This window comes from Terrapene carolina, unplaced genomic scaffold, assembly GCF_002925995.2.
Source record: "Terrapene carolina triunguis isolate 2854851 unplaced genomic scaffold, T_m_triunguis-2.0 Scaffold58, whole genome shotgun sequence".
Lineage (NCBI taxonomy): Eukaryota > Metazoa > Chordata > Testudines > Emydidae > Terrapene > Terrapene triunguis.
Window position 1 is genome coordinate 28,565,240 of NW_020664409.1, and position 26,232 is coordinate 28,591,471.

A 26,232-nucleotide genomic window follows, 5' to 3' on the forward strand; every position below is an offset into this window, starting at 1 on the left:
ACAGACTCCAATAAAGAGGGGAAGGTGGGCAGGTCGTGGAACAGATATGTGTAACACATCTTGAAGAACGAAAGTTACAGAACAGGTTAGTAACCTTTTTTTCTTTGAGTGATAGCACATGCCCAATCCACTTCAGGTGACTCACATGCAGTTCAATCCGTAGGTGCGATCAGTGTCTGCCGAAATAATGATTGAAGGACTACACGTCCAAATCTGGCATCATCTCTAGACTATTGAGAGATGGCATAATGAGAAGCAAAAGTATGAATAGAAGCCTAAGTTGTAGCTCTACAAATGTTCAGAATAGGCACTTCAGCTAAAAAGGTTGCAGAGGGAGTGTGTGATCTGGTTGAATGTGTTGGCACCCTGATCGGCGGAGTTATATCGGTCAACTTGTTGCACAAACCTATACAGGAGTAACTCCATGATGAGATTCTCTGAGATGAGACTGGAAGACCCTTCATCCTGTCCAGGACTGCTATGGAAATAATTTAAATGATTTAGTCCTGTCCAAGTAGAACATTAATACTCTCCTAACATCTAACGTGTGAAGTCTCTCCTCATCCTTATGAGCATCAGACTTAGGGAAGAAAGTTGGTAAATGTATTGCCTGATTGATGTGGAAGTGTGAAGCCACAGTGGAGAGAAACTTTGGATGAGGGCATAGGCATACTTTATCCCTCTAGAAGATTGTATGTGGTGGGTCAGATACCTGAGCTCTTACTTCACGTAGTCTCCTCACTGAGGTAAGTGCCACCAATAAGGCTACCTTCACTAAGAGATGGAGCAATGAACAGATAGTCCGTGGTTCAAAGGGAAGACCCATTAGTTTTTATAACACTAATTTCATGACCCAAATTGAAATAGGATCCTGTACTTGGGGGTATAACCAGTTCAGACCCTTCAAAAAAGCAAACAAACAAAAAAACCTGGAATGACATGGGATTAGAGAAATGAGCCATTATCGGTCAAAGCGTGGTAAGCGAAGACAGCTGCTAGGTGAACCCTGATGGAACTAATGGCAAGACTTTGTTGTTTCAGGTCAGGTATAACAAATAGTCCAGCACATGTTGTATTGGAGCCTGGACCAGGGAAACTCCTTTTTGCTGAGGCCAGACAAAGAGTCTCTTCCATTTTGACTTAGAGATCCTAGTAGGTGGCTTTCTACAATTCAAGAGGACATAACCCTGGCGCATCCAGGCTGTAAGGTGAAGGGCCTCTAGATTGGGTTGGAGGAGGTGACTCTAGTCCTGTGACATCATGTCTGGGTCTGGTGGTAGTGTCAATGGAACCCTGGTTGAGAGACTCTGCAGAATGGAAAACAAATGCTGGTGAGGCCACACTGGTGCTATGCGTATCACTTGAGCATAGTCCTGCTTGATTTTTAACAACACTCTGAGTAGGAGTGGAACTGGAGGAGATGCATACATGAGCTTGTCTGTCCAGGGCAACAGGAGTCTGTCAGACTCTGGACTGTATCCTGCTTGTGAACAAAACTGACAATACTTCCTGTTGATGTGGATTGCTAACAGGTCTATGTGAGAATGCCCCAGACTTGGAAAATGTATCTGACTATATTTATGCGGAGAGACCACTCTGCAGTGACTGGTGAAATACCTGCTAAGTCAATTTGCCAGACTGTTCTGGATACCTGAAAGATGAGAGGCTTAAGGTGGAGATAAGAAGTCCCAAAGCAGCCTTTTGGCAAAGAAATGTTGTTCAGGCCCCTCCCTGTCTGTTCACATAGAACATAGCCAATGTGGGGAAGGAATGTGTGGCAAGCTAGACGAATGGCGCTGAACTCTCTTACCTTTAAATGAAGAGCAAAATTCTGGCCAAACCATAGCCCCTGAGTTTGGAGTGTTTCCAGGTGAGCTCCACAACCGAGGGCGGAAGCCTCCATAATCAGAGTCAGTTGAGGGGAAGCAAATAGAACTCCCCCATGTTTTTGGGGATTTTCTGCCGATTCTTGCCGTCTGCCCTGAGTGTGGCATTCTCAGTACGGTCCATCCCAGGCACCCAGTCACACTCTCTATTAGTTCTGACATGAAATACATCTGTTTAGACTAGTAATTTTCCAAATGACATTCTCCCATTCCAAGTAAATAAAAAATTCTTCAAACAGAAGAAATGTTCAGTAAAAATCCCCTCAATGACAGGATCTAGCTAGTTAAAAAGCATCAACGTGGAGTTATTAAAATGACGGTAAGTGGTTCTATCTTGTGTAGTTCTGCCGCTATGTTAATATGCTCCCTGAGGCTCTGTAAGCACTGCACCCTGAACTCAGAGAATCCGTGTTCCCAGAATTGCTTTGAAGATCTGTTCCTGACCTGCCCAAATGTAATAGACACCATAAAAATCTTTTAATACAAAATATCTCTCTTTTTATAAAGCTTATTTGAGATCAGCCATGATTCTATCAGAAATAAAAACCCAAGCGCCTAGATACAGTGCTATTACATATACCAAAATAAGGGGAAACCATTAAAAATGTTCTGATAATATTCAAAACAAGATATACATTATTATTGATAAAGCAAAAAATCCATTTTCTTCTCAGCTTCACTTTACCAATTGACTTGTTTAATAGCTAGATGTAAGCCATACTGAATAGAACCTGACATTTCCATAACCACTTTGCCACACTATAAAGGCTAGGAATGTCAGGCCTTTTTTACTGCTAAGGACATGTCATGCAGGCACCAGAGCAAGATTATTGTATTATCAGGATAATGAAAAGACAGGTGTGGCCTGAACACAAGAGTGGGCACCACAAATTTCTGATATGTAGTTGTTGGGCACATCAATGTAGTGCCTGAGCACCTTGAGTTCTGTCCCCGACTCCCGCAAAGGCCTTAAACAGATCACTTTTACCCCAGTTGGCTAGGAGACACTGTTCCATCCCCCGCAACAATGATCTGGCCTCAGTTATTCACGCCTTTGTCACCTGGACTACAGCAGTGTAATATACCTGGATATGAAGTCACCCGTGCTTAGAAAGCTCCAGCTAGTACAGAACACAGCAGTGAGTCTCCTCAGCAACATGGGCTACTGCAATCACACCAAACCGTCCTCTGCTCCGTACACTGGCTTCCCCTAGGCCAGGGATCGGCAACCTTTGGCACACGGCCCGTCAGGGAAATCTGCTGGCGGGCCGGGACGGTTTGTTTACCTGCAGCGTCCGCGGGTTCAGCCGATCTCAGCTCCCACTGGACACGGTTCGCCGTTCCAGGCCAACGGGGACTGTGGGAAGCGGCAGCCAGCACATCCCTCGGCCCGCGCCGCTTCCCGCAGCCCCCATTGGCCTGGAACAGCGAACCGTGTCCAGTGGGAGCTGAGATCGGCCGAACCCGCGGACGCTGCAGGTAAACAAACCGTCCCGGCCCACCAGCAGATTTTCCTGACAGGCCGTGTGCCAAAGGTTGCCAATCCCTGTCCTAGACTATCCAATCAAGTTTAAGGTCTTGATCCTTATCTTAAGGCATGCCATGGCTTGGAGCCAGGGCAGTTATATATCGTTAAAAAAATTCCACTGCACACATTTCTCCCCCCCGTGACAGGATGAGAGAACAAACATGCGACAGATGTTAGTCATGTTGTTCAAGGTACTACTGGAAGGCACTCAGATACTACAGGGAGGAGTGTGGTATAAGAACTTGAGTAGACTAGGGTAGAATATAACCGAATTTTGGGTGCCCAACTATAGACACCTGAAGATGAGGTCCTACAGATGCTGAGTACCCACAACTCCTTTTGATTTCATTTGGGACTTAACACCTATGTTCATTTTTCCCATTTGTAAAATATTGGGTGTCCATCACTGAGTGCCTCCCTAACGCAAGCAGTGGTTACCCTAATAACAAGTGCTCCCAACCTGATTGCCTTCCAGATACCTGCACAGCCCCACTAAGTGAACATTAGTGCCCTCCGTCTGAGGCTGCCCTGGCCCCTATTGCCAAAACCCAGGCTTCCCCGAAAATCCAATCAACCAAGCACAGTCCAAGTAATTTGGCTGGTTTTACATTTAGATTCGTGCAATCTTCCCCATTGTTCATAACCTGGGGTAAAGAGTTCAAGGGGCTAATTTTTCAGTTATTCACAATAATCTTTCAAAATAACGATGAGGGACCATGTAATTTTTTAGCAGCATTAGCAAAACATATGCACTTATAATGGAATGTGTGGATATTTTTAACATTCATTATAAAGCACTCCAAAGCCATGCCACAGCGGACAGATGTTCTATATTTACACACCCTAGCAGCACCTTCTAAAACAATTCTGGAATGGAGAAGGCTTTGGATGCAATTTGAGGTGTGTGCCAGTGTGCTGTATGTTGCTGCCTAAAGCTAGAGCTTGTTTTACATTCAGGATAGTACTCTGAGCTGCTTGCTGGGAAGCCAAACGCTCTGAAGAAAGCTAGGAATAGAATGTACACATCATTCGGTAATGCCTGTGTGTTTCCTCTATTCAGGGAGGGAGCCAAATGCAAGAAACCTAATGAAAAAGAACTGAAATTACCAGCAAAAATGAGTAAGGAAGGAAAGAAAACGACCTATGACATATTCCCTAGAGATTTTTTTTTGTCACTGTAAATCCGTGTCTTTCATGAGCATAGAAAATGCCAGCCTTTAATCACAAAGAAATACTAAGCTAATTAAAGCATGATTTTGACTGACCATTTAGCCCACATTTAAAGGTATATATTATAGTTCAGTGACTCTCAAACTTTTGTACTGTGACCCCTTTCACACAGCAAGCCTCTGCGTGTGACCCCCCTTATACATTAAAAATACTTTTTAATATATTTAACACCATTATAAATGCTGGAGGCAAAGAGGGGTTTGGGGTGGAGGCTGACAGCTCGCGACTCCCATGTAATAACCTTGTGACCCCCTGTTATAGTTGTACTTTATCTTCTTATTTTAGGTTGAGCTTCCCTGAACAAATACGTTTAAAACCACAAGTGAACGGATTTAAACTGAAGAAGAACAATAAACGTTGTTGCTCTTCATTTTTCAAGACCTGGCTGTTGGCTCTGCCATTTCCCAGGGAGGAGTGGGAGCAGGGCTAGAAGCAAGAATGACAAGTAGTGCTAAAAAGTAAAGAAAAAAAAACCAGCTGGCCCATTCCAGGATGTAAAAAAAAAACCAAAAAAACCCCCCCTCCCTTTTCCCCAATTTTATTTTCCTTATGAAATAAATGTTGAAAACTGAACATTTTATCTACAATGTAAAGCAAAAATTGGGAGAGGTTTGTTTGTGGCCCCAGCCACGGTGCAATATACTCTGGTACTCCATACTCCTGCATGCATTTGATTCAGTTGCCTTCTGTTTCTGGGTTAATTGTTTAAAAGTGGTCACTATTCAGCTATATATTTCTTTAAAAAGTTTGTTACCATGGAATATGTTGCTGCATGTATTTTGCCTCTGAACAGTAACCTTTGGGTTACTGTCTCCAAACAGCTAGCAATGAACTTCCTGTACATGATACACTACTTGGTGTTTAAACCATTGCTTCGAGGCTGTAATTACTGTGTCTGCATTGCCATAATGCACAAGGTTAATAAGCTTCTCTGTCAGCATTGTGTGTCACCCTGACAGAGACTAAAATCACTGGAAGCCTGGCCTAATGGACTTCAAGGTTAAAGATGTCACATTGCGTCTTCAATTTGGCTAGTCCCTGCCCGACAAGCTCTAAGGGCTTCAATTATGTGTGTGTGAATTTATCCCAGATGGTACTGAGTCCTTGACTACTGTGACAAGAAAATAGAGGCAGAAATCTGGATGTTTCTGGTATGTGGGCCACTGTAAATTTAGGGAACACACTAATGATCTCAAATGGCAATTTAATTTTGGGTGTTTTTTTTTCCCCTCAGATCAAGAGTGGCCTCAGATACAATGGGCTCGCTCCTTTTTTTCATGCTGGTGCCTGTTTCCCATTTCTGCTTTGGAATTCCCTCCATCTAATCTGAAGGACCTTTTATCTCATCAGCTTGATAGAATGCACCACAAAGATCCTCCGAGTTGGCTTTCAGGTGATCAGAATTGGAGGTTGGTGCCTCTGGGCTTGGAAAGACCAGCATCCCTAGTTCTGGGCTAATCATAGGACTTACTAACTCAATGGGACTTCTAAACAAAGCGCACACTATCCTTAGCACTAAGGGTTTGTAGGATTGGGTCCACAATAGAGTTTTTCACAGTTCTTTAAGAAGAATTAATGTAAGTCAGGAAGACTGCTAATCACTGTCCCTGTAGTCCTTCTAACCAAGAGTATAGTCAAAGTTTTCTGACTCTACTGTTTCTACTAAATTATTTAGGTCAGTCCTAGAAAAATGCGCTAATTATTTGCTGAGTAAAAGGTAATCCACATAAAGGGGGAGATGATTAATGCTGACATGTCGAACTGTAATGCTGCAGTTTCTGAATAAATAGCATAATTTTGCTTCCTCTCTTGCTGTAAAGAGGTTTTATAATTCAGGGAATAATGCTACGTTATCTTTCTACTGTTGGGTAATCACTTTGCCTTTTAACATGGCATCAGCTAGCATGTCAGTCCCTTCAGGAGTTTGAATTCTCTTCTGCAACAGGAGCTCATCCATCAAACAGTTATAGAACTGATGCTTGTTGTCTATTACATATCGCATTACTTTGAGAAATAAAATAAGAGAGAGGCAGTGGGTCCAACTCTGTCAAGTACCCTGGCACAAATCAGGAGTAACTCCATCAGAGTCACACTGGCATAAAACAGGTTTAAGTGAGATTCGAACCAGCCCCATTATTTTAAGGTACATTCCTTAGGGTTAAGGGTCTTACTTCTGCCTTTCCTGACGCTTGGGTGCTTGTTTTCTCAACGTTACCATTGTGTTGATGCTGGCTTTTTGTATGACTGTACATATATATGTTTATAAAGCACATAAGAGGGACATACAAAACCACACTTCCTTTTGTTGCATTGGAAATATAAATATGTGGTGGAAACATATTGTTGTTGTTGGCCACCTCGTGTGGGAAGGGGAACAGAGCTAATTCGTAGAACCAGGGCAGTGATTTTGTCAGAGATATGATTTCCATGACAAAACATGTAAACTTGCACTAAGAAAATATCCCTCTCAAAAGTCATGAGTTTTGTCATGGAATTAGCTGATAAAATGACTGCCTTAACATATGTACATGTGCGGACAGTAATTAAGTGTTTTTCTATTTTACTATCAGAGGGGTAACCGTGTTAGTCTGCATCTGTAAAAAACAGAGAGTCCTGGGGCACCGTTAAGACTAACAGATGTACTGGAGCATAAGCTTTCGTAGGTGAATACCCACTTCGTCAGGCACCTGATGAAGTGGGTATTCACCCACGAAAGCTTATGCTCCAATACATCTGTTAGTCTTAAAGGTGCCACAGGACTCTCTGTTTCTATTTTACTAATGTAACATGAAGGAAGTCAGACAGAGGAATGCATACAGCTTCTCTATGCCTACAATAACCTCATTGGGGGGGCGCTAAATGAAGATTAGAGGTGAATTTCAATTCCAGTCTGTGAACCTCAAAGAAACAAGACAGATTTCAGCTCATGCTACCGGGCTAAAAATAGCTGTGTGACATTGTGGCTGGGGCTGGAGCTCGGGTACAAAAGCCTAGGGAGGAGAGGGAGGTGGAAAAATACAGCTTGAGAGGATTATTATTATAATAATTATGTATTCTTTTAAATTGCTCAAAAGTGTGCTAGTCAACTCATACTGCAGATAAGAAGACAAGGTGGAAAGACCAAGGTTGCAACTTATAGGAAGACTGTGGAAGCTAAAATGGTTTATTTTTGCAGGTTTTGGTGTTTCAGAAGCAGTCAGTCCAATAAGAAAAGTATCAGTCTGAAATATGTCTTTGATATGGTACGTTTTCTCTTGACTTTGACTTCCAGATCCTAATGCATGGGGATTCGAAGTGCTGAAGAGCAAAGGAGAAGCATGTAGAGTGAGATTTGAAGAAAATGTCTGTGTCCAGGACATCCTACGGGAGGGATTAAAATCTCATTAAAGTGTAAAAATCCAGGCATTTAATAACACAAAACAAAATTCACCTTTGTTAGCATTTAATAGGATTCACATTGTATGTTGCAGCAGCAGTCTCTTACCTGGTAATACTCAGCACATGTAAAGAGGACATTGTAAGGCTGATCTCAGTTTAAATTTCAATGTGCAAAATAATTCTCTCTCTTTCCATTCAGGTATAACTATTTTTGGTGCAGCTGGACCACACTACCTTGCTAGAAAGAAAAGGGGAAGTTGCCTCTCTTTTTACCACAGTCCTCTCTTCTCTCATCTTACCTTATAGACATAGGGCTAAAGTCACACAGCCTTGTGCAAATTGGGTCCCTGTGCCCATTAGGGAGAGCCGGAGGTATTCCCGCCACCTATCCTTTCAGGAGGGCTCCTGCGAGGGGAGAATAATTTTAAGTTACAACTGGGGGTCCCAATGGCAGAAGCTGCCTAGGAGATGCACTGAATCAGTGCAGCCCCAGCTGCCCTAGCCACAGCCTCTCTTTGACTAGGGTTGCTCACTTTTTGGGTAACACTGGACTTCTCAAACCAACTGGTGGAAGAAAGGCTGCACTGTTACCACCTCGTGCCTGACTGATGTTCCACGGTTGGAGACCTCCACTAGTGAAAGCCAGCATGGACTCTAGGCTGAACTTGGGTCAGTAAAGATAATCATATGGAAATTGGTTTGCGAAGCTTGCTGACGAAGTACAAGTTCAGGACCAGGCGAGAACCTTTACAGGCAATGAAATATAGAGAAGCCTTAACACCTTGCCACCAGAAGAAATGGGAAAATGGCCATTTTGAGCAGCAGGTCTTGGATCTCTGCTCTTAGGGAATAGGGCCATGAGTAGGAGGGCTATCCAGAAGCCCGATGAGAAGTAGCTGAGAAGTATGGCCTCTCTTCTGAAAGTGGCCCTTGACCTTGTAAAGCTTTAGAGGTATCACCAGTTGGAAAATGGATGCAGAACCTGCCTGAAGTCGGTAAACCTGTCTAGAAAGCAGATTTGACTGTGTGGAGAACGAGGGAGATACCGGTATTATTTTATATGAAAATTATATGTACCTCAATTTACCTCCTTGATTTGTTCTGGCTGGCTGAATGGAGTTAAATCAAAAGAGGAACAAGCAGGAAACAAAACAATGACAGAGATAAAGTATCTCCAGTGAGAATAATACCAGGGTTCTTAGGAAAACAAATGGGTGATCTAGTTATTGGGAATTACTACCTGCCTGTTGCTAGCCAGGTTCACAGGCCTATTTTTCCAAGGCCAGAGCTTAAGATCAAAAGAACAATAAGCTACTAAAAACCGATGCCTAGAGAGAAAAAGGTTGGTGAGCAGGCAGCAGCTGCTCAGAGATAGACTTGGCAGGACAGACACGTAGAGAGAAAGGGGGGGGGGGAAGAGAGAGAGAGAGAGAGACACACACACACAGACAGACACTACAGGAGAGACTGTCTCCTGCCCAGATAAAGACAAAGCCTGCAGCAGGACCATGGAACTAAGGCAGGGGCTCTGTGGGATGTCTGGGACAGCTAGGCTCACCTAAGCTTTGGGAGAGGTGATGAGCTGTAGGCAAGACCCAGGGTGCGGGCCCATTGTGGGTTTAATCCTTTCTCCCTGCTTCCAGGGTACCTTTGGGCAAATGGGCAACATGGCTGTTTGGAAGGCGCTGTTCTAAGTCACTTTAACCAACCACTGGCACCTGGAGAGGAGTGTCTTGCAGGTGCCAATTGCAGTGGGGCTTGTAGTGCTAACACAGTTGGAAAATGGTGGACTGCCACCCTGGCGTCCAGTCTGAGAGTGGCAGAATCACAGGGTTCCAAGGGCAGAGCAGTAAAGGTAGCAGTTGAGGGGTACAGTTGTGAGGGACTGCAAGGAAGTATAAAGCACCACTCACCCTGTAACTGGCAGGTCTGTAGGAATAGGGGGTGTTGTAGTCTGGTGAGCTAGTGTAATGTAGGCTGGACCATGAGGTTCCATTCTGGGAAGCGTGCAGATAGAGGCCTGTCACGTGGAGAGAATGCCTATGGTAGAGACTGGGGGAGATTACAGGTGCCGCTTGTCCCTGAGCCCTCACATGCTGGTTGGAGGAAGAGCGGAATTGCGATGGAGTCCTGCTGGTGAGACACAATGCAAGAACACATCCCTATTGAATAGATCACAGAGAGTTGCATTTAAGTCAGAACACTAGGCGTATCTCAAGGCCAAGGGGTCAGGTGCCAACAAGGCTCAATGAAACCCAGCTATATATTTCGGTCTCATCAGGAGCAGCCAGGACAGTCACATTCACACCCTTTGAAGTGTGAATTTGTGTGGCAGTCTACTAGGATTCTCTTGCCTGCATTTTTTGGTGAGGTAATAATTCAACAAACTAACAGATACTGAATTACCCACAAGCTTTCTGACATCTGGGCTTTTACTTTATCTCAGACTTCCCTTAAAATAACCTTAGCTGGATTACAGGCCTATAATTCATGTAAAGATTTATTTAAGTATTTATAGAATGTGCCAGGATAAAAAGAAACCCCTTCCTCCCCCCATCACCTGCAGCAGTATTGGAAGATAAAAGCCTTGATGATTCCAAAGAGCCTGTGGAAATGTGTAACATTTTGGATGCTGCTGTTGTATTCGCTAATTAGACTAGAAAGGATTTTATGTTTTTTTAATGGTATTTTAAGATCATTTGAAGAATTTCTATGTGCTGACCTTCTCTTTCTGTGCTCCATCCTTCTCTCTGGTTTTAGAGATTCCTGCTGTTATGTAAGCAGTTGACTTGACAAAGTGCAGCAAGCTGTTTATCCTCAGACATCTTACTATTTCAGGTCCTAATCCCTTGGGCTGGCTGTAGTCGCTGATTTCAGAAGCAAATATCACTTTATGGTAGCAAGCCATTAACCAGTTATGTGCACTTTTGCGCTGCATTATTTAAAATAAAAAAAATTACCATGAATATCATAAGAAACAAATTTGCACCTTGATCTCTGTGATCTTCAGTATTGTTCACTCACCTGTACAATAACAGATTTGATCTCGGAGAGAACACTTTGCCAACCTAAGAAACAATGTCCACCAACTCCGTCTTCTCTAACATGGCTGTTTTAGCATTTGTAAGATTTGAAGGCAGTCAGGGACCTTTTCTGCCTTGGAGATATAATACCACTTTTGTAATAACTGCAACCATTCTTTGACCTTTTAAACAGGGAGAGAGAGAGAGAGAGAGAGAGAGAGAGAGGTTGAGGAATGCAAGGGCTGAACTGAAACTTCAGGATTGAGATGGCCAGCACAGTGTTCTGAGTCATCAGTTAATACTTGTGCAGAAAACCAAGTAATTATTACATAAGGTTTTCTAGCTATAAAAGCTTTAAGCAATGGAGCAACAAAATGTTCACTTTCAGAAAATCCTTTCCTTGCTCCAGTGATGTGTCTCAAACATTTTGAATCAAATAACACAGTAATTCAGTGAAAATTAATAGTTGCTCACATAAAAAAATAAGTAAGAAAATATTTGCTGCCCCAACAGAATAGCAGTGATGCATCATACATTGGTTGACATCAAAAACTCAACACTTACCCACAATTAGAGCATCTCTTTTTCTCCGTGACCCTCCTTTGTCAGCTGTGATCTCTGGGAAAATGCTGATAACAAGGTCTAGGATGAAGCTTGTGAAAGCCAGGGAGAAAGCCTTCAAAGGCAAAGGTACTCACTTTTGGAACAAATTCTAGGAGGAAGTATAGGCTTGCCCTCTTTAGAACACTAAGGTTCACTCATTTGCCAAAGCCTTCTTGCCTTAACAGACAACAAGGAAATACGAACATGGCAAGAAAAAACAACCCTAGAAGAGAAGAACTGAGTTCACTCTAATTCCACCATTGCTTTAAAGATATCAATTCAGTTTAGCACTTAGATATTACAGGAACAGGCACTGCAGCAAAACCATAAATGGACAATTGCCACCAGAGTGGTAGTGGACGCTGTGAAGTCATTTCCTATAAACAGTCTGAGCAATGTCTCAAAATACCTCTGCGTGCTACCTGGATAAATGTTGGCATACTGGTGGTGACCAAAGTAAGTTAAAAAATCAAGATAATGTAGTTATATTTAACATTCACAAAAAGTGCTGAACAGAAATTACACGTGTGCTTATTTTCACACAAACAAATGATTGGAAACCACAGCCCAAAAATAATTTATCAAAGGAGTTGGGGAAAAAGGGTCCCGACCTCTGTTTTTCTGCAGAATACAGTAAAGAAAACGAGAAATCCTCTAAATTGGTTAGATCATATTTGCATGCAGGGCCTGATCCAATGCCCACTGAAGTCTGTGGGGGAGGTCTTTCCATTGGGCATTGAAGCAGGCCCAGAGTGTGTATGTATGTCAATATCTCAATTCTTTAAACAAACTTTTGCTGCTTTCCTTTTGTAGAAGAAGGAAGTGTTGTCAGTTGAATGAACATAGAGAACCGCAGATCAGAAACAAACATTCTGAAGCACTCTAGCAGTTTGTAAATATTGAGGGTTTTATTTCCACTTCACATGGTCTCAAACAGACTCAAACAAGACCAATCACAATTTAGTATGCCCAGAGTTCTCAATGTTTTCCCAAAACAAAGAAAGTTCTCAGTAAACACTGTACATAGCCAGCTGAACTGTTAACAATAATTTAAAAACTTTTTTTTGTATAGTCAATTCAAGAATACCAACAATAAAAGTACAGTACAGATAATTTCACAACAATATTACGGTGAAACGGGTTGACTCACATTTATGTGATGGTACGAGTAGAGCAACAGTATGTACATGCACTAAAGTGCTAGGAACCCAAAGGCATGCAAGTCAAGTATTGTATGTGTATTATACAGCTAACTTCACAAGACTTTCTGAGGCATTCTTTTCTCTTTTAAATGTGGTGTGTTTACCTGTATTCCCCTCCAGCTTATTTAATTCAATTCTAGTCAACTACCTTAATGGCTTTCACTACTTAAAATGTACTGCTTCTGACAATATGAAGCATCCCTAAGAACCTTCCTCTTTTAAAATTGGTGACACTGACATTAAAATAGAATAAAATTAACTTTAAAAAGACCCTAGTTTTACATGGGGAAAACAAAACAAAAAACCCTCAGACCCCCCCCCCCAAATAACCAAAATAAAAAACACAACAGTGCAAATATAACAAAAAGGCAGTCAGTACTGGGGGAGAGAGAGTGCATTCAGTTTCCCTTAAAACTTAATGTACATTTTATTTTAAATCTTATTCTTTATATTTATATCATTTTACCTTTTTTGTTAATAGACTGTATGTAGAAAAGATGGAGACAAAAATAGTTTTCTGAGCTATGAAAAAATTAAGTTATTACAGGCACGTTAACTGTTTCATTCTAGAAACATCGCTGTTTCACAGGTTGGACATTCAGCAGCTGAGCTTGAAAACATTCGTTGACCTCAACAACTAGATCTCTCGTTGTTGAGAAAGACGGGCCATGGTGATGGTGCTAAAATGCAAATTACAGTGAATTCTTCCCGTGATAATTCATGCAGGCTTGCATCACTGGTTTGGGTTCTCCATCGGCAGTTCCTTGCTTCCATATTCCTCAAAGGAAGTCAAATCTCCAGTTGACTGAGATTGTGAGGCAGTAGGGGAATGTGAAGCCCATCTTGAAGGTGGACGCCGATTTGCTGGTCTCTCTGGCCGTGAGAAGCAGGATTCTAGGGACGGAGCTAGTGCGGAACAAGGTAGTTCCTTTGCAGCAAACAGATGGAAAAAATATTAGTAACTTGTATACTGCCCATTTACATGTCCAAAAAAACAAATGATAACTAAGCATCTTGTGAGAGGGAACAAAACCAAGCAGCACACTTTTCTGCACACAAAAATATCTACATTTACGTCTGTGACTGATGGAACAGAAAAGGAAAGAAGAAAAGAGAGAAGGTTTTGGTGAACTGAAGCAGCTGACAAACTTCCGTTTGCTAATATTCCTTGGGCTACAAAGAAGAACTGAAAGATATATTTGCATGATAATTCAATAAACCCCACTATCCATCACATTGCTTCAAAATGCTAAACTGGGAGCAAAGTGGCAGGTATTTCATTTGCAAGTGAGGTGAAAGGCAGGCACTCGCTCATTCCTCTGCTTCAGAGGTCAGACTGAAATGCAGGCAAGACTTGCTTAGCTGGAGAGTACTGAGCATGGGACTAGTTACTGCTTCCAACTACATTAAAGAGGAGGCTTGCTTAACAATTTGAACTGAATATCTACAACATATCAATCCTTGTTGCCAACTGACTGCGCCTGAGTTACAGGAATTCAGTGGTACTGTAGGTTAAAGATGGATATCCACAATCAAAAAAAGGATGAAAATCTGCAGGTCTGATAATTTAATTTGCTACAACATCTTCTCACTGCAGCAGGATCTGTAGGCCTTCTGTGCAAGTAGAGACAAACAGCACTTGTGATTTTTCACACCGGCACCCTATTTATATTTAAAAGTTGATAATTACTTCTAATATTGATAGACTTCTCCCACAGAACAGATAGATTTCATGCATGTTTTGCATGCCCATTATATCAAGTTGACTGATTACATGAAGTGTGGCTGCCTTGTGCTACCAAAGCAAAAATCTTCAATTTCTGAGGCTTACTGAATAGCTTAGAAAATATAAAAGCAAATCAGCTGAGTTTGTCAACATATAGAAATGTATACACTGAGGAGAGATCGCTGTAAAGGGCGAAAGAGTTATGCGCAAGTTACAATAATAAAATCTGAATACAAACTGGCAAAATATGAAGGCAGAGCTTATAAATCAAATGATGCAAAGGAAGAGCTAAAGAATGATAAGCCAAAAAAACCCAAAACAAAACCAAAAAACCAGTAGAGCAATAAATTAGGGAGTAAAAAATTTAATATCATGCCATGCTATGTATGGAGAGAGAGAGGAAAGTGACTAAGAAATATTGAATTAGGTAACATGATATGATACGCAGTGATCGAGCAAGATGATGTAATACAGAAGTATCTCAGACAATAAAATGGGAAGGAAGATGAATGTTGTAGAACAAGAGAGCCAGAGGACATCAGACTGCCTGTGTGTGTGGCACATACTCTCCTCCACAACCTACATATGTATCACTAGAGCTCAGCAAGCCTCTGAGAAGGGCCAACCCCTAACCTTTACACAGTAGGCAGCTAAAAGTGTGATCAGTAACACCACATTACTGTTTAAGATCATGTTCTATTGAGATGCCCTCAGCATTTCTGGAGAGCAGTACTATATTGTGAATGACATAAGTCCTGGTTAGCAAAGAGCCCTACGATCACCTGCAGACATACACATTTGTACTACAAACTTAAAAACAACTCTCTGTTAAAACAACATTAAGATTGAAGTATAACTCAATACTAGTAAGGATACTGCCTCTGTGTCCTTACTTCACCTTATCCTGTTGTGCCTAAGGAACACACAGTATGTCGTACTGTGCTGAGACTTTCTAACAGAAGTCCCTATGTGCACCAATACCTACAGGAGGCACAACAGGATGAGCTGAGGCTGTATTTTTCTGGGCTTGTGTCTCTATTGAAATAGCAGCTTTTAATTACATTTTTCTAGCGTTGTTTGCTTTTAGCAAACCAAGAGGGAGTCAATATTATGGCAATGGTAAACAATTTTGGCTATCTATGTAATATAGCCACAGATGTTGGTCAGCTTTGACAGAAAGGCAGGGTTAAGTCCTCCTCCTTCTTATTGGTGATATACACATGTACAGCCCAACACACATTGCACAAGCAAGTCCTGGTGCTTCAGGGCACACAGGTAACTGGCAGCACAGTCTTTTAATGTGTTGGCTGAAAAATGAATCTTTTCTAGGAGTCATGATTACATGCACATTAATCCTAATTATCGGTCTATGCTCTTAGAATGCGTGAAGGAAATGAAAGAATTAAAAGAACACTGCCAAAATATTATTTTTAAAAATCAAAATTTCATGCAACTACCATCGATCATTAAAACTGTAATTTATAAAAATGACATTTCCTTTTGGTTATTTATTCTGATAATTGATTGTTCATGGTTCTAAGCTTAGATCATAAAAATGGGCTAGATAATTTCAAATTTTTGTTTCTAGTCAGTTTCACTTTTAGATTGTTGAAAACACTACAGGGTTGTGAGTATTTGTTGGAAAATTGTTGCCATTGAAAATTGGGGGGAGGGAGGGAGGAAAATTGGAGGGAATCATGGATACATTTATATTGGTCCTAGGTTTTGTAAAAGCTTATATTCACAGAATTTAAATTTTGGCCTAAATTTGACCTGACAGTGTCCATTTAAATCTCAAGGAAGTTAGTGGGAGCTATCAATGTTCATGTCCAACATAATGATGGCAGAAGGCAGAATAGGCCAATCTTTAAAGTATACTATTCCAAGTCAGAAAGAAACATTTCAAGGGCAGAACTGTATAGGAATCAGCTGCTATTGGATGTTCTTGGCTACCTCAAGTATTATAGTTGTTACTGCTACTTACATATCTCCACTAGCTCAAAGTTTCAAAACTAAAGCTTTCAGTCAGTTGTGGAAACAAGGTAGAAAGAACTTACAGCAGTGAGGCAGGCAGGGTTAGAGTCCCCAGGGGGCAGTTAGTAAGACAGTTTGGTTCTGGACAGGATAGAAAAAAAGAAAAAGAAAAAAAGAAAGCAAATAGGTTGGACAGTTTTTTTTTTTTTTTAAGTGAAGATGTATACTCAGCAAGGAAGAGCTCATCAGACGTCACTACCTGCTCATATCATGTTACCAGATTTCATGGGAGGGCTAAGAGAAAAGACACTAACAATCAGATTTAGAGAACAAACCAACCAACCTTGCACTGTCTTAGAAATGGACATAGCATTAAAGAATCCAAGCATTCCTTCTAAGTGGAGAAAGATACATGCTATCCTTTGACAATTCATATTTAGGTCAGGGAAAACAATGTTACCATGAAGGAGGAATACTGCAGGGTTGTTTTTTCCTTCATTTGATTTTAAGTGAGAGAATATCTGTAAATTCGTAACAAAGAAAAACCCACTGATGTTTTATGTTACTCTGAAGCCATATAAGGCTTTGATAGATATTTGCTTCACCCTTCCTTCTTAGTCCATTTAATGACAGTAAAAGGGAGGCTCAGCTGAAGAAAAAGCACTTTACTCTGATGCCATCTTCCCTCCTCCCAATTCCTGAGTGGTTCAGCTGGGTATGTTCAGCAATTACTCAGCCATTAAGAACAGAGGTGGAAAGACTAGGTTTCTTGCTGGATATGCCTTCCAGGAGTTGTTTTCTCTTCTTCAGCCCCAGTATGATAATGTGACCTATATAATGCTCTAAGTACCTGCCAGGCTCAGAAAAGGAATCTTCATGTCACTTTTTTGTGTCTAGCCTGCTAAAGTTATCAATGGCAATATTTATAAACCCCACGACTGCCTGCTACAATAGTGGTTTAGTGAATTAGCAGGATAAGGCACTGGTAGGCCAAATCTGGTGGTGGATATGAATTTGCTTGTAAGCAGCTCTGAGCAAGTTAGAATGCAAACAGAGCTATTACCATTGTGTGTAGCTAGATATTGAAAATAAATTCCATAGTTTCAGCAGAAATGTAAAAGGAAATAACTGCAACTCCAGAAGTTCAAAGAAAAAAAGCTGCCAACTGGTGCTCCATGCAGGTTTTAAAGTCATTAATTACTCCTCAGGAAATTCTGCACCACTGCACAATGCTGAATTTTGCAGAAATTAACGTTGTGTGTGCAGAATTTCCTTTCTCCCACAGAAATGGGCTGCAGTGCTGCTGGCTGCCACTAGGGACCGCTGGACCTAGCAGAGCCCAGCTCGCACATAGAAGACACAGGCGGGGGGGGGGGGGGTGGAAGGGGAGGGAGAAGAGTTGAGGGAGATAGAGGGTTCCTGGCAGCTGCAATTCCCAGCACACCCTGAGGGAGGGAGACAGCGGTGCGCAGGAAACTCCTGGAACCTGGGACCAAGCATCAGGCAGAGAAACAGGGACTGGGTTGTCATAGGGGTAACTTTAACTCTCTAATCTTGGGGGAATTTTTGTGTGTGTGTCTGTTTTGTTACAGACATACTTGCTGACTGGTATTTTGAAATAAATTACCAAAATAATTGAAACTGGTGTGATTATGCAGTGTTATTTTGACAAATAAAATGAGCATAATTTTGCATAATTTTAAAATATTGTGCACAGAATTTTTAATTTTTTGGCGCAGAATGTCCCCAGGAGTAATTAATGTATCATGCCATGACTACAAAGAAGGGAATGTTCTCTTTGGTGTGATGGTCACTTCTATTGGCTGGAGATAGGTAAGTAAAGAAGAGACACCGCAAAAATCCTACACAGAGAGGTGGTGGCAGCAGCAGCACTGACATGGCATTTCACTCAGCATAGCATGCCTTCTAGGTGAGGCTCAGACATATGTGGACAGTGTAATCCATAAGTAACCCAAGGCATATTCAGATCCTAAACTTATTTACAGCTTCATTTCCAACAACAAATCAACATTCCACAAACACGTCTCTTTAAAACCCCACCACATTTTGGAAAATTAACATATCTGAGTGAAGCTCACAACGTTACCCCTTCAGGGGAACAGTGCACGTTCCTGGAGGGGATGGGACGCTATGGCTGTAACCTGTGCAGCTAGCACCTAATCCCCTGTCAAAACCAAGCGTTTACTCAGTGCCAGACTATGAGTGGGCCTTGCAAAGGGGAAGCAAGATGCTTCCCTTTCTCTGTGTGTGGCTGTGTGAGAGCCTCCCATGCACTCCCCCAGTCCCTGCATTCTGGGAAGCACAGGGGGCTGCTCCCGTCTACCACTTCCCTGGAGAAAAAGATGCTCAACAGAAGGTATAAAAGGGTGGGAAAGAGGCAGTCTCACGGCCTTACCTCCTCTGCTCCTCATGATGCTGGTGCACTGAGGGAGCAGATGGAATACATTGTGCAACCCCTGCATGTGGGGAAGCCCCAGAAAAAATTGTGCCTGCCTGAGGCAGTGTCTCTCTGGTGCCTCCCTTCCCCTGGGGTGCTGTAATTCTGCATCACTCCCTGCACAGCGCTGTGCTGTAAATGACACAATCTAGCTCTTAAAAGGGACATGGCCCCAGAATGGCTCTGAGGCCTGACATCCTAAGAGTTGGTCAATGGGCATCATTTTGGTTTGGAGAATTTTCAAAGAGCCGCAGTCGTCTGCCATGAGCATTGTGACTATCTGATAAATCGCATCAGGTACGGCTATCACCAGACACCATACCCATGTTTTGAAGTTAGTTACTTTTGCCAACAGCAGTTTGTGGTGATGTGGCACAACTTCAGCTTTTATATACTGGAAATTTGTTGTGACATTTCAAAGGTACACATGGAATTCCAGAGTTTTCAATGATAACGAAGGCAAAGCTGAGGTGAAGCTGTGAGAGTACAACACATATTTTTACAAATGTAATTATATGGGAACAGTAATCCATCAGCTATACTTCTGGTTTTCAAATAAACCAAAAAATATATAAATGGCCAAGATAGCCGCTTTGCTGTCTTGGACTTTCTCCACTTTTGTTTATTCTGAGGTATGTGCACAAACCACACTTCCATTAATTTTTACAGATAATGCAAAAATTGTTTGTGTGTCTCTCTCTCTCTCCACACATACACTCTCTCTTTCTCTCTCTCTGTCTCTCTCACTTATTTCAATTTAAACATAAAGGGCATCGACATGAAAGATCTAGATGCTCTGCTATCAATTGAAAATATGTCCAATAACTATTAAAAACAAAACAAGAGCAAACTTCACCCATTTAAAACAACCAGTCACAGAAAGAAAAATTGCAGGACAAAATCTCCCACCACTCAGATCCCCAACACCTCCCTCATCCCGCTCTAAACGCCTGTTTAGAAGAACGGGGACTATGGCCTGCCCTGAAAGTCAACAAATTGATGCTATTTGGGGCCATGGCAAGGAGTGAATTCCAAAATAGAGGGGCCTTGATGGTAAGTACCCTGCTAGCTGCTCCCTCTCTTATATACCCAGGGGACCTCTAGCTTGAGCACCTTCACTGATCTGAGAGAGGCCACAGGAGACAGGACACACTAGGTAAGACCCAGACCATTAGGATTTTAACAGGTCAACATCAGCACTTTAAACTCCACCCAGAAACCAAGGAACAGTCAGTGCAGATAAAATGAGAACATTGGTGTCACATGCTCAGGGTGAGATACTCCACCTAACAATGGGGCCACTGCACCAGTTGCCACTTCCAAATGGATGTAGCTCTTATAGAGCACATTCCAGCCGTCCTAGCTAAAGGGATAATCATGGAAGCAAAGTCCAAGTCCAGGAGGAAAGGTCACAACCCCCTGACCACAGCAAGGTGGAGAAAAGCTGTCCTTGACTGCTGCTATTTGATGGTAGCCAGGAATCTAACCAGACCCCAACTTGAGAATGTTGTCAACAAAGGTAGACAAACAGCCCTAATAAGGCAGGGGTAGGAGGGCAACAAAATTTCCGTTGAATTCTCTGGTTGATTCCCCTAACCCACCATAATAATCTCATTTTATCTGGACTGAGTCTTGGCCAGCTAGTTCTCATACATACCTCAGACTCACACAGACACTGAGGAAGGCACTCAACCACACACACCTCAGGCTGGACAAGATAAAGGTATAGAGCTGGAGGTCATCTGCAAACTGAAAACACTTCCGCCAGTATCTCCTCACTAATTCTGCTAATGGTCTCGCATACACATTGAACTAGAGGGAGAACAGCACGGACACCTGAGGTAACCCAAGAGAGAAACCCTTGGGGCAGAAGAGCAAATATGCAATATTGCCTTCTTGGTACTCCCTAACAGAAAGGAATGAGGCCACCTAAAGGCAGGACCCACCAGGCACCTCAGAAATGTCTACACCACCTCATGATCCATTGTGTAGAAGGCAGCTGAGAAATCTAGTAGTAGCAGCATGGAGACCTGGGAACAGATCCTCCAGTCCACCGGAACATCATGCCACTTTTGCAACTCCCTAATCCTGGGGCTGGCCAGGCGCCAGTTCAGCCACTGGTTCAGCCCTCTGCACCACTTAGACCAGACACAGAGTGTCTCTAAATTGCACCCAGCTGCCTATGATCCCAAGAAGGCATTCCAGCAGCTGGGAATGCAGAGGAGCACTGGCTATTGGAGTGTCAAAGGGGCCAGAGAATCTTGACCACTTGTTTTTAATCCATCACCAGGAGACGATCACTGACCAACATGACAGTGCTGTACCCAGGTTAGAACCCAAGCTGGCAAGGGATGTTAGATAATAGTTAATAATTGAGCTTTAGTCTGTCTTTGCACACCACCTTGATCTGTGTTGTACACTCTCTTTGGCTGTAGCTGGAGATCTGACTCATGATGTTTATGCATATCTGCTGGGATACATTATGAATGGTACATTTTTTAGACAGCTGAGTAAAATAGCAATAGGTATTTCTTCACTGTCATGGTAGGTTTATGCTTTGACCAATCAATTTTCACAATAATTTTGCAAGGCTACAGTAGTAAATTTCCAAGCTTTGTGTTATTTATTGACTTACATAAACACAGAATCTACACAGCAGAGCCAAGTTTATTCAGAGATATCCACAAAAGTTACAGTAAAGTCACTCCTGTGGGAAGGAGAGGGAGGGAAATCAAATTTATGTACTGTTCTCTTCATCTGACTTGTTAAAACCAATTACTCATTCTTGAACAGAAATGTTATTACCCTTTCTTCCAAGATAATATTATCATTCCCTCAAAACCTGCCGGGCCTAGCACATCTGTATTTTCCAATGTGATAGGTAACTCTTACTCCTGGTATTCTGGGGAGAGCCACTAGCATATGTCAGCTTTATTCTTTAAAGCATACGTTTACTTAAGTAATATTTTAAAACATAATCTACTTAGACTGTAAACTTTTTGGGGTAGGGACCACATTTTTATTGTGTGTTTGTACAGTGCCTAGCACAACAGGTCCGCAACTGAGGCTTGCAGGAGATACCACAATACAAATAAACTAATAATAAACTAATTATAATAACAATTACTAATAAAAGAACTAATAAGATATTTCCTGAAAGAAAAGAATAATTAATTATAGAAGGGAAAAAAAACTCATTACCTCAATGGACCCTGGTTCTACTTTGACTATTTCTCCTGTGCTGTTGTCATTGCTAAGACTCGGTGGGCTGCGTGAAGCTAGCCTTTTCTCTTCCTTTAAGGCATGCTCCAAAAGTTTCTTATTCAAGATCCTGGCAGCATTTTCTGTAAGTGTATACCCCGGAGGAGCAGATAAATCCTGCCTGATACTTGTTGCCTCAGACTCTTCTTCCTTTTCCATCTCTGCACCCAAACGGAGAGGACTGGGTGACCGGCCACGGGCACTTGTACACATTTCCTGCATGGGCCCCAGTTCTGATCTCGGTTCTGCTGACCTAGATCGGCTGCTAGACCTGGCGCATTTTTGGAGGGTCTCTTGAACAACAGGGGTGTGGTCAATAATATTGAACAAACTGGAAAGGCCATCATTGATGGTGGTATGAACTGGGCTCTCCCTTGTAGTAGTTGACCTAGCCCAAGCAGACTCACTGAATCCTTTCTGAGGTGTGCCTGGTAAAGTCCGGTTATTTGGCTGATCTGTTTTTGGGAGGATTTTTCTTTGTAATTTTGGAGAACCATATTTGGGAGAACAGCACGTGCGTTCAAACTTGGCCTGGACCTTTTCGATGGCAGGGGCTACCTGCCTGCTCCTTAAACTTCTTGATGGTGATGAGATTGGTGTGGAGCCCCCCTTTGGTGTCAGACACTTGTGTGGACTGCTGGTGATGCTGCGCAAGGTTTCTGTCTGTAAGCCAACACTGATTGTCTGGGTGGTCTGTGTCCCTGTAGTTCTTATACCATTGGTTTGACAAGCTATGTCCTTAAACTGAGCCTCTGCCGAATTAGAGTTAGAACGTATTGCATTTCTGACAGAGTAAGCTACTTCCTTCATATCGTCACTCATGTTCTTGGACAGTTCCAGGCTCTGCAAGGATGAGGCAAAACCCACAGCAGTGCAAATAGGATGCTCAATAGGATGAAGACCACTTTCCAAAAAATCTTTATGGTGTTTGGTGAGATCACAAGACCATCTCCCAAACACATCTGAGGAAGCACCTTTTGTCTCACCCACACTCCCTTTAGCTTTGGTCACAGAAAACAAAAAGTCTGGCTCAACCTGTTTTTTCCCTCCATTACCAGCTATCGCTGAGTTATCAAGCCTACGGATAACTGGCGGACTGTGAAAGACCTTAACCCCCATTTTTTCTGTTACAATGTGACTCCTCAGTGGCTGCTTCTGGCAGGGCTCTGGGCTCGTCATGGTATTGGTTGTCATAGTAACACTGGTGGTAAGGTACCATGATGATGCTTGGAATGGATCTGAAGTTGAATCACTTCTTACTTTCCCATTTTCTGTCCTATCTGCCCAGGCTTCTGCAGGCTTTTCTGTAACCCCACTATGGATCCTGGTGTTACTATAATCCCAGTTTTTGTTGAACTCTTCAATGTATTTCAGATCATCAGGGGACAGAGGAGGTGTTATATCCTCCTTACTACTAGATGAAGGCAAGGTCTTTTCAGGAAGGAATGGAGAAATATCCATCAAACGGTGGAATTCTGACATGGAGGAAACAGACACTGCCCTGAGGGAAAAAAACAAAACATAAATTAAATAATTGAAAACCCTTATAGAAATATTTCTGCTTTAAAAAACAGAGGGAAAATTAATCCATATCACCAGCTCACATTCAAAATCTATTTATTAAAAGTTCCCTTTATTGCTTTTTGAATTGCTGCATAATGCAAACATTTTCTCAAGAACTACTGCTTGGTAAAGGTTTAAAATATGCAGCTTTAGAACAGGTTTTCAATATATATTATCCATGAAAAATGTATCTTTACAACACTATAACACACATTTGTAAGGCTGCAAATAGCAGAAAAGTACAAAGAGAGGTGCTGAGTATCCTTAACTTTCAGTGAAGCCAGTGAGCCCTCACAGGCAGCTGAGGTTGCAAACACTTCACAGCTGGTGCTTGGCACCTTATAGGATCAGGCCTAGAGGCTATCATATTTACCTAGTTCGGTGAGTTCAGCTTATGCTGCAACTTAATGAAAGTGAATATGAGTGGTTAGAGAAACTATGAGAAATTTCAAAGAATTCTTGGGTTTCCATAAAGTTTGTTAGTTTATACAATTTAAAGCATCTAATTGAATCTTCCTATTACTTTACTGTAAGGAATATTGTAAAACACTGGAATCTTTCTAGATCAGTGGTTTTCAACCTGTGGTCCATGGACCCCTCGGGGTCCGCAGACTATGTATAGGATTTCCAAAGGGGTCTGCACCTCCATTCGAAATTTTTTAGGAGTCCACAAATGAAAAAAGGTTGGAAACCACTGTTCTAGATAAAAGGGACTATATAAAAATGTAAATCACCATAATTATCTATGCAAACCCAATGAGCAAACTCAAACTAGATGAGCCACCCAGGATTTTAAAAAGTGATGAGATTTATAGAGCAATGTTATAGTGGTTTAAACAAATCTGTTGTGAATTTTTAATCAAGACTAGGGCCAGATTCAATGTTGGCATATGTTGCAGCTCCGCTAACTTCAGAGGTAAATCTACTTACACCAGGGCTTAATTTGGCCCAATTTATTTAGTCAAGAAAGAGTAGAACCATACTGAGACAAATTAATGTCTGAGTAAATCCACTAATCTGGTTCCGAGGCAGCAAAGCTATATACTACCCTTGTTAAGGGCTTGCGGCAAAGCCCAAAATCTCATCAGCTAGATGTTTGGTGCTTTTCCTGTCAGTTTTACTCACCTTTGAAGATTTCCCTTGTGCGTTTCTTCTTCCTGGAAAAAAAACCCAGTTATTTCTGAATCTTTACAGAGGACATAATAGCAATATTTTGCATCTGTGGGGCATTTTGTCATTTGTCTCTGGGTAGTTCCACAAGTTCTTGAAAATCCTTTTTCGAAATGACAGACTTCTTCCTGGATGGGGTATTTGTGAGGGGTATGTGTGGATATTCTTTCTTTAATACACATGTATGAATGCTGTTATTCCCAGTAGAATCAATAGGATCACTCATATCAGAGATTATACCCCAAGCCTAAAACATTCTTAAATGTTTATAGTCCAAGTTATCACAGAGAACAATGAGCTTTAAATGACCTTTCTCCACAATTAAAAATTCAAGTTCTGGATCACATCTGCATGAGTGAAAAACAGAGACCTAGCTGTGCTGAGATAAGAGACAAAAATGTAGTCCTTTGACATAAGATTTCATTACAAATTCTCCAGGCACTAACAAATGGTATCAGTTGAAACTCATTAAACTAGTTATATTAAATATGTGGGAAGACTATTACTTGTTTCATAAGGAAATACCTACAGATAGCTCACAGGATTAAGATGCTGTTACAGCAATTATTCCCTAGTGACAATTTCCATAATCAGCTTTTTTAAGCTCATACTTCCCTGATGCAGTTGGTCTAGAGCTATTGTTTTAACTATTTAGATTTCTAATAAATTATACAAAATACAAGCTAGGTAACAAAAATGTACAAATTCAGGAACAAAAAACTTTCAGTATTAATGGCTTTAATCTGACCCCATGAACACAAGCACTTTTCCAAGAACAATACTACTCCTAAAAGTGACTAGTCAAAAACAGCACCCTTTGATTCAAGAAATCTCATTCCTGTATGTATATCCTCAGTTGTATCTGAGGATTAGGTGCCTGATTCTCCATTCTGTTATACTGGGGTCAAGGAATGGAGAATCCGGCCCTCCGTTTTTACTGACTTTTATTGCTGTTAGTACTGCAAAGCCAATGCAGCTAAGAGAGAGAGAGTCTGTGTGTGTGTGTGTGTGTGTGCGCGCTCAACAGAGCTGCTTATTAAGCTCCAATCAGTTACACCTAAGGAAACTTGCTGAAGAAAATGAGTTTGTACAAGTTTCACTAAAGCATAATTTGAAAACAAGGAGGCTGAACAAAAGTCACTGAGGGTCTAATTTTACATGCAGAACTTTTATTAATGGCAGCTGTCAAGGCTGGATCCCCACGTTGAACTTAAGGGTTCAAATGTAGGG

The 26,232-nt window shown here is 41.7% G+C and overlaps 1 protein-coding gene across 1 annotated transcript in view; it reads right to left on the reverse strand.

The window, feature by feature from the left end:
- Nucleotides 1–13,174: 13,174 nt before the first annotated feature.
- Nucleotides 13,175–26,232, reverse strand: part of MTCL1 (microtubule crosslinking factor 1) — a 197,808-nt gene continuing 184,750 nt past the window's right edge. Inside the window, exons 13-15 of the mRNA XM_024213373.3 lie at nucleotides 24,958–24,989; nucleotides 22,210–23,770; nucleotides 13,175–13,778 (exon numbers count right to left, since the gene is read on the reverse strand). Of these exons, the coding sequence (XP_024069141.2) occupies nucleotides 13,584–13,778; nucleotides 22,210–23,770; nucleotides 24,958–24,989 (1,788 nt within the window). The 3' untranslated portion in view covers nucleotides 13,175–13,583. The remainder of the gene's footprint in view (nucleotides 13,779–22,209; nucleotides 23,771–24,957; nucleotides 24,990–26,232) is intronic.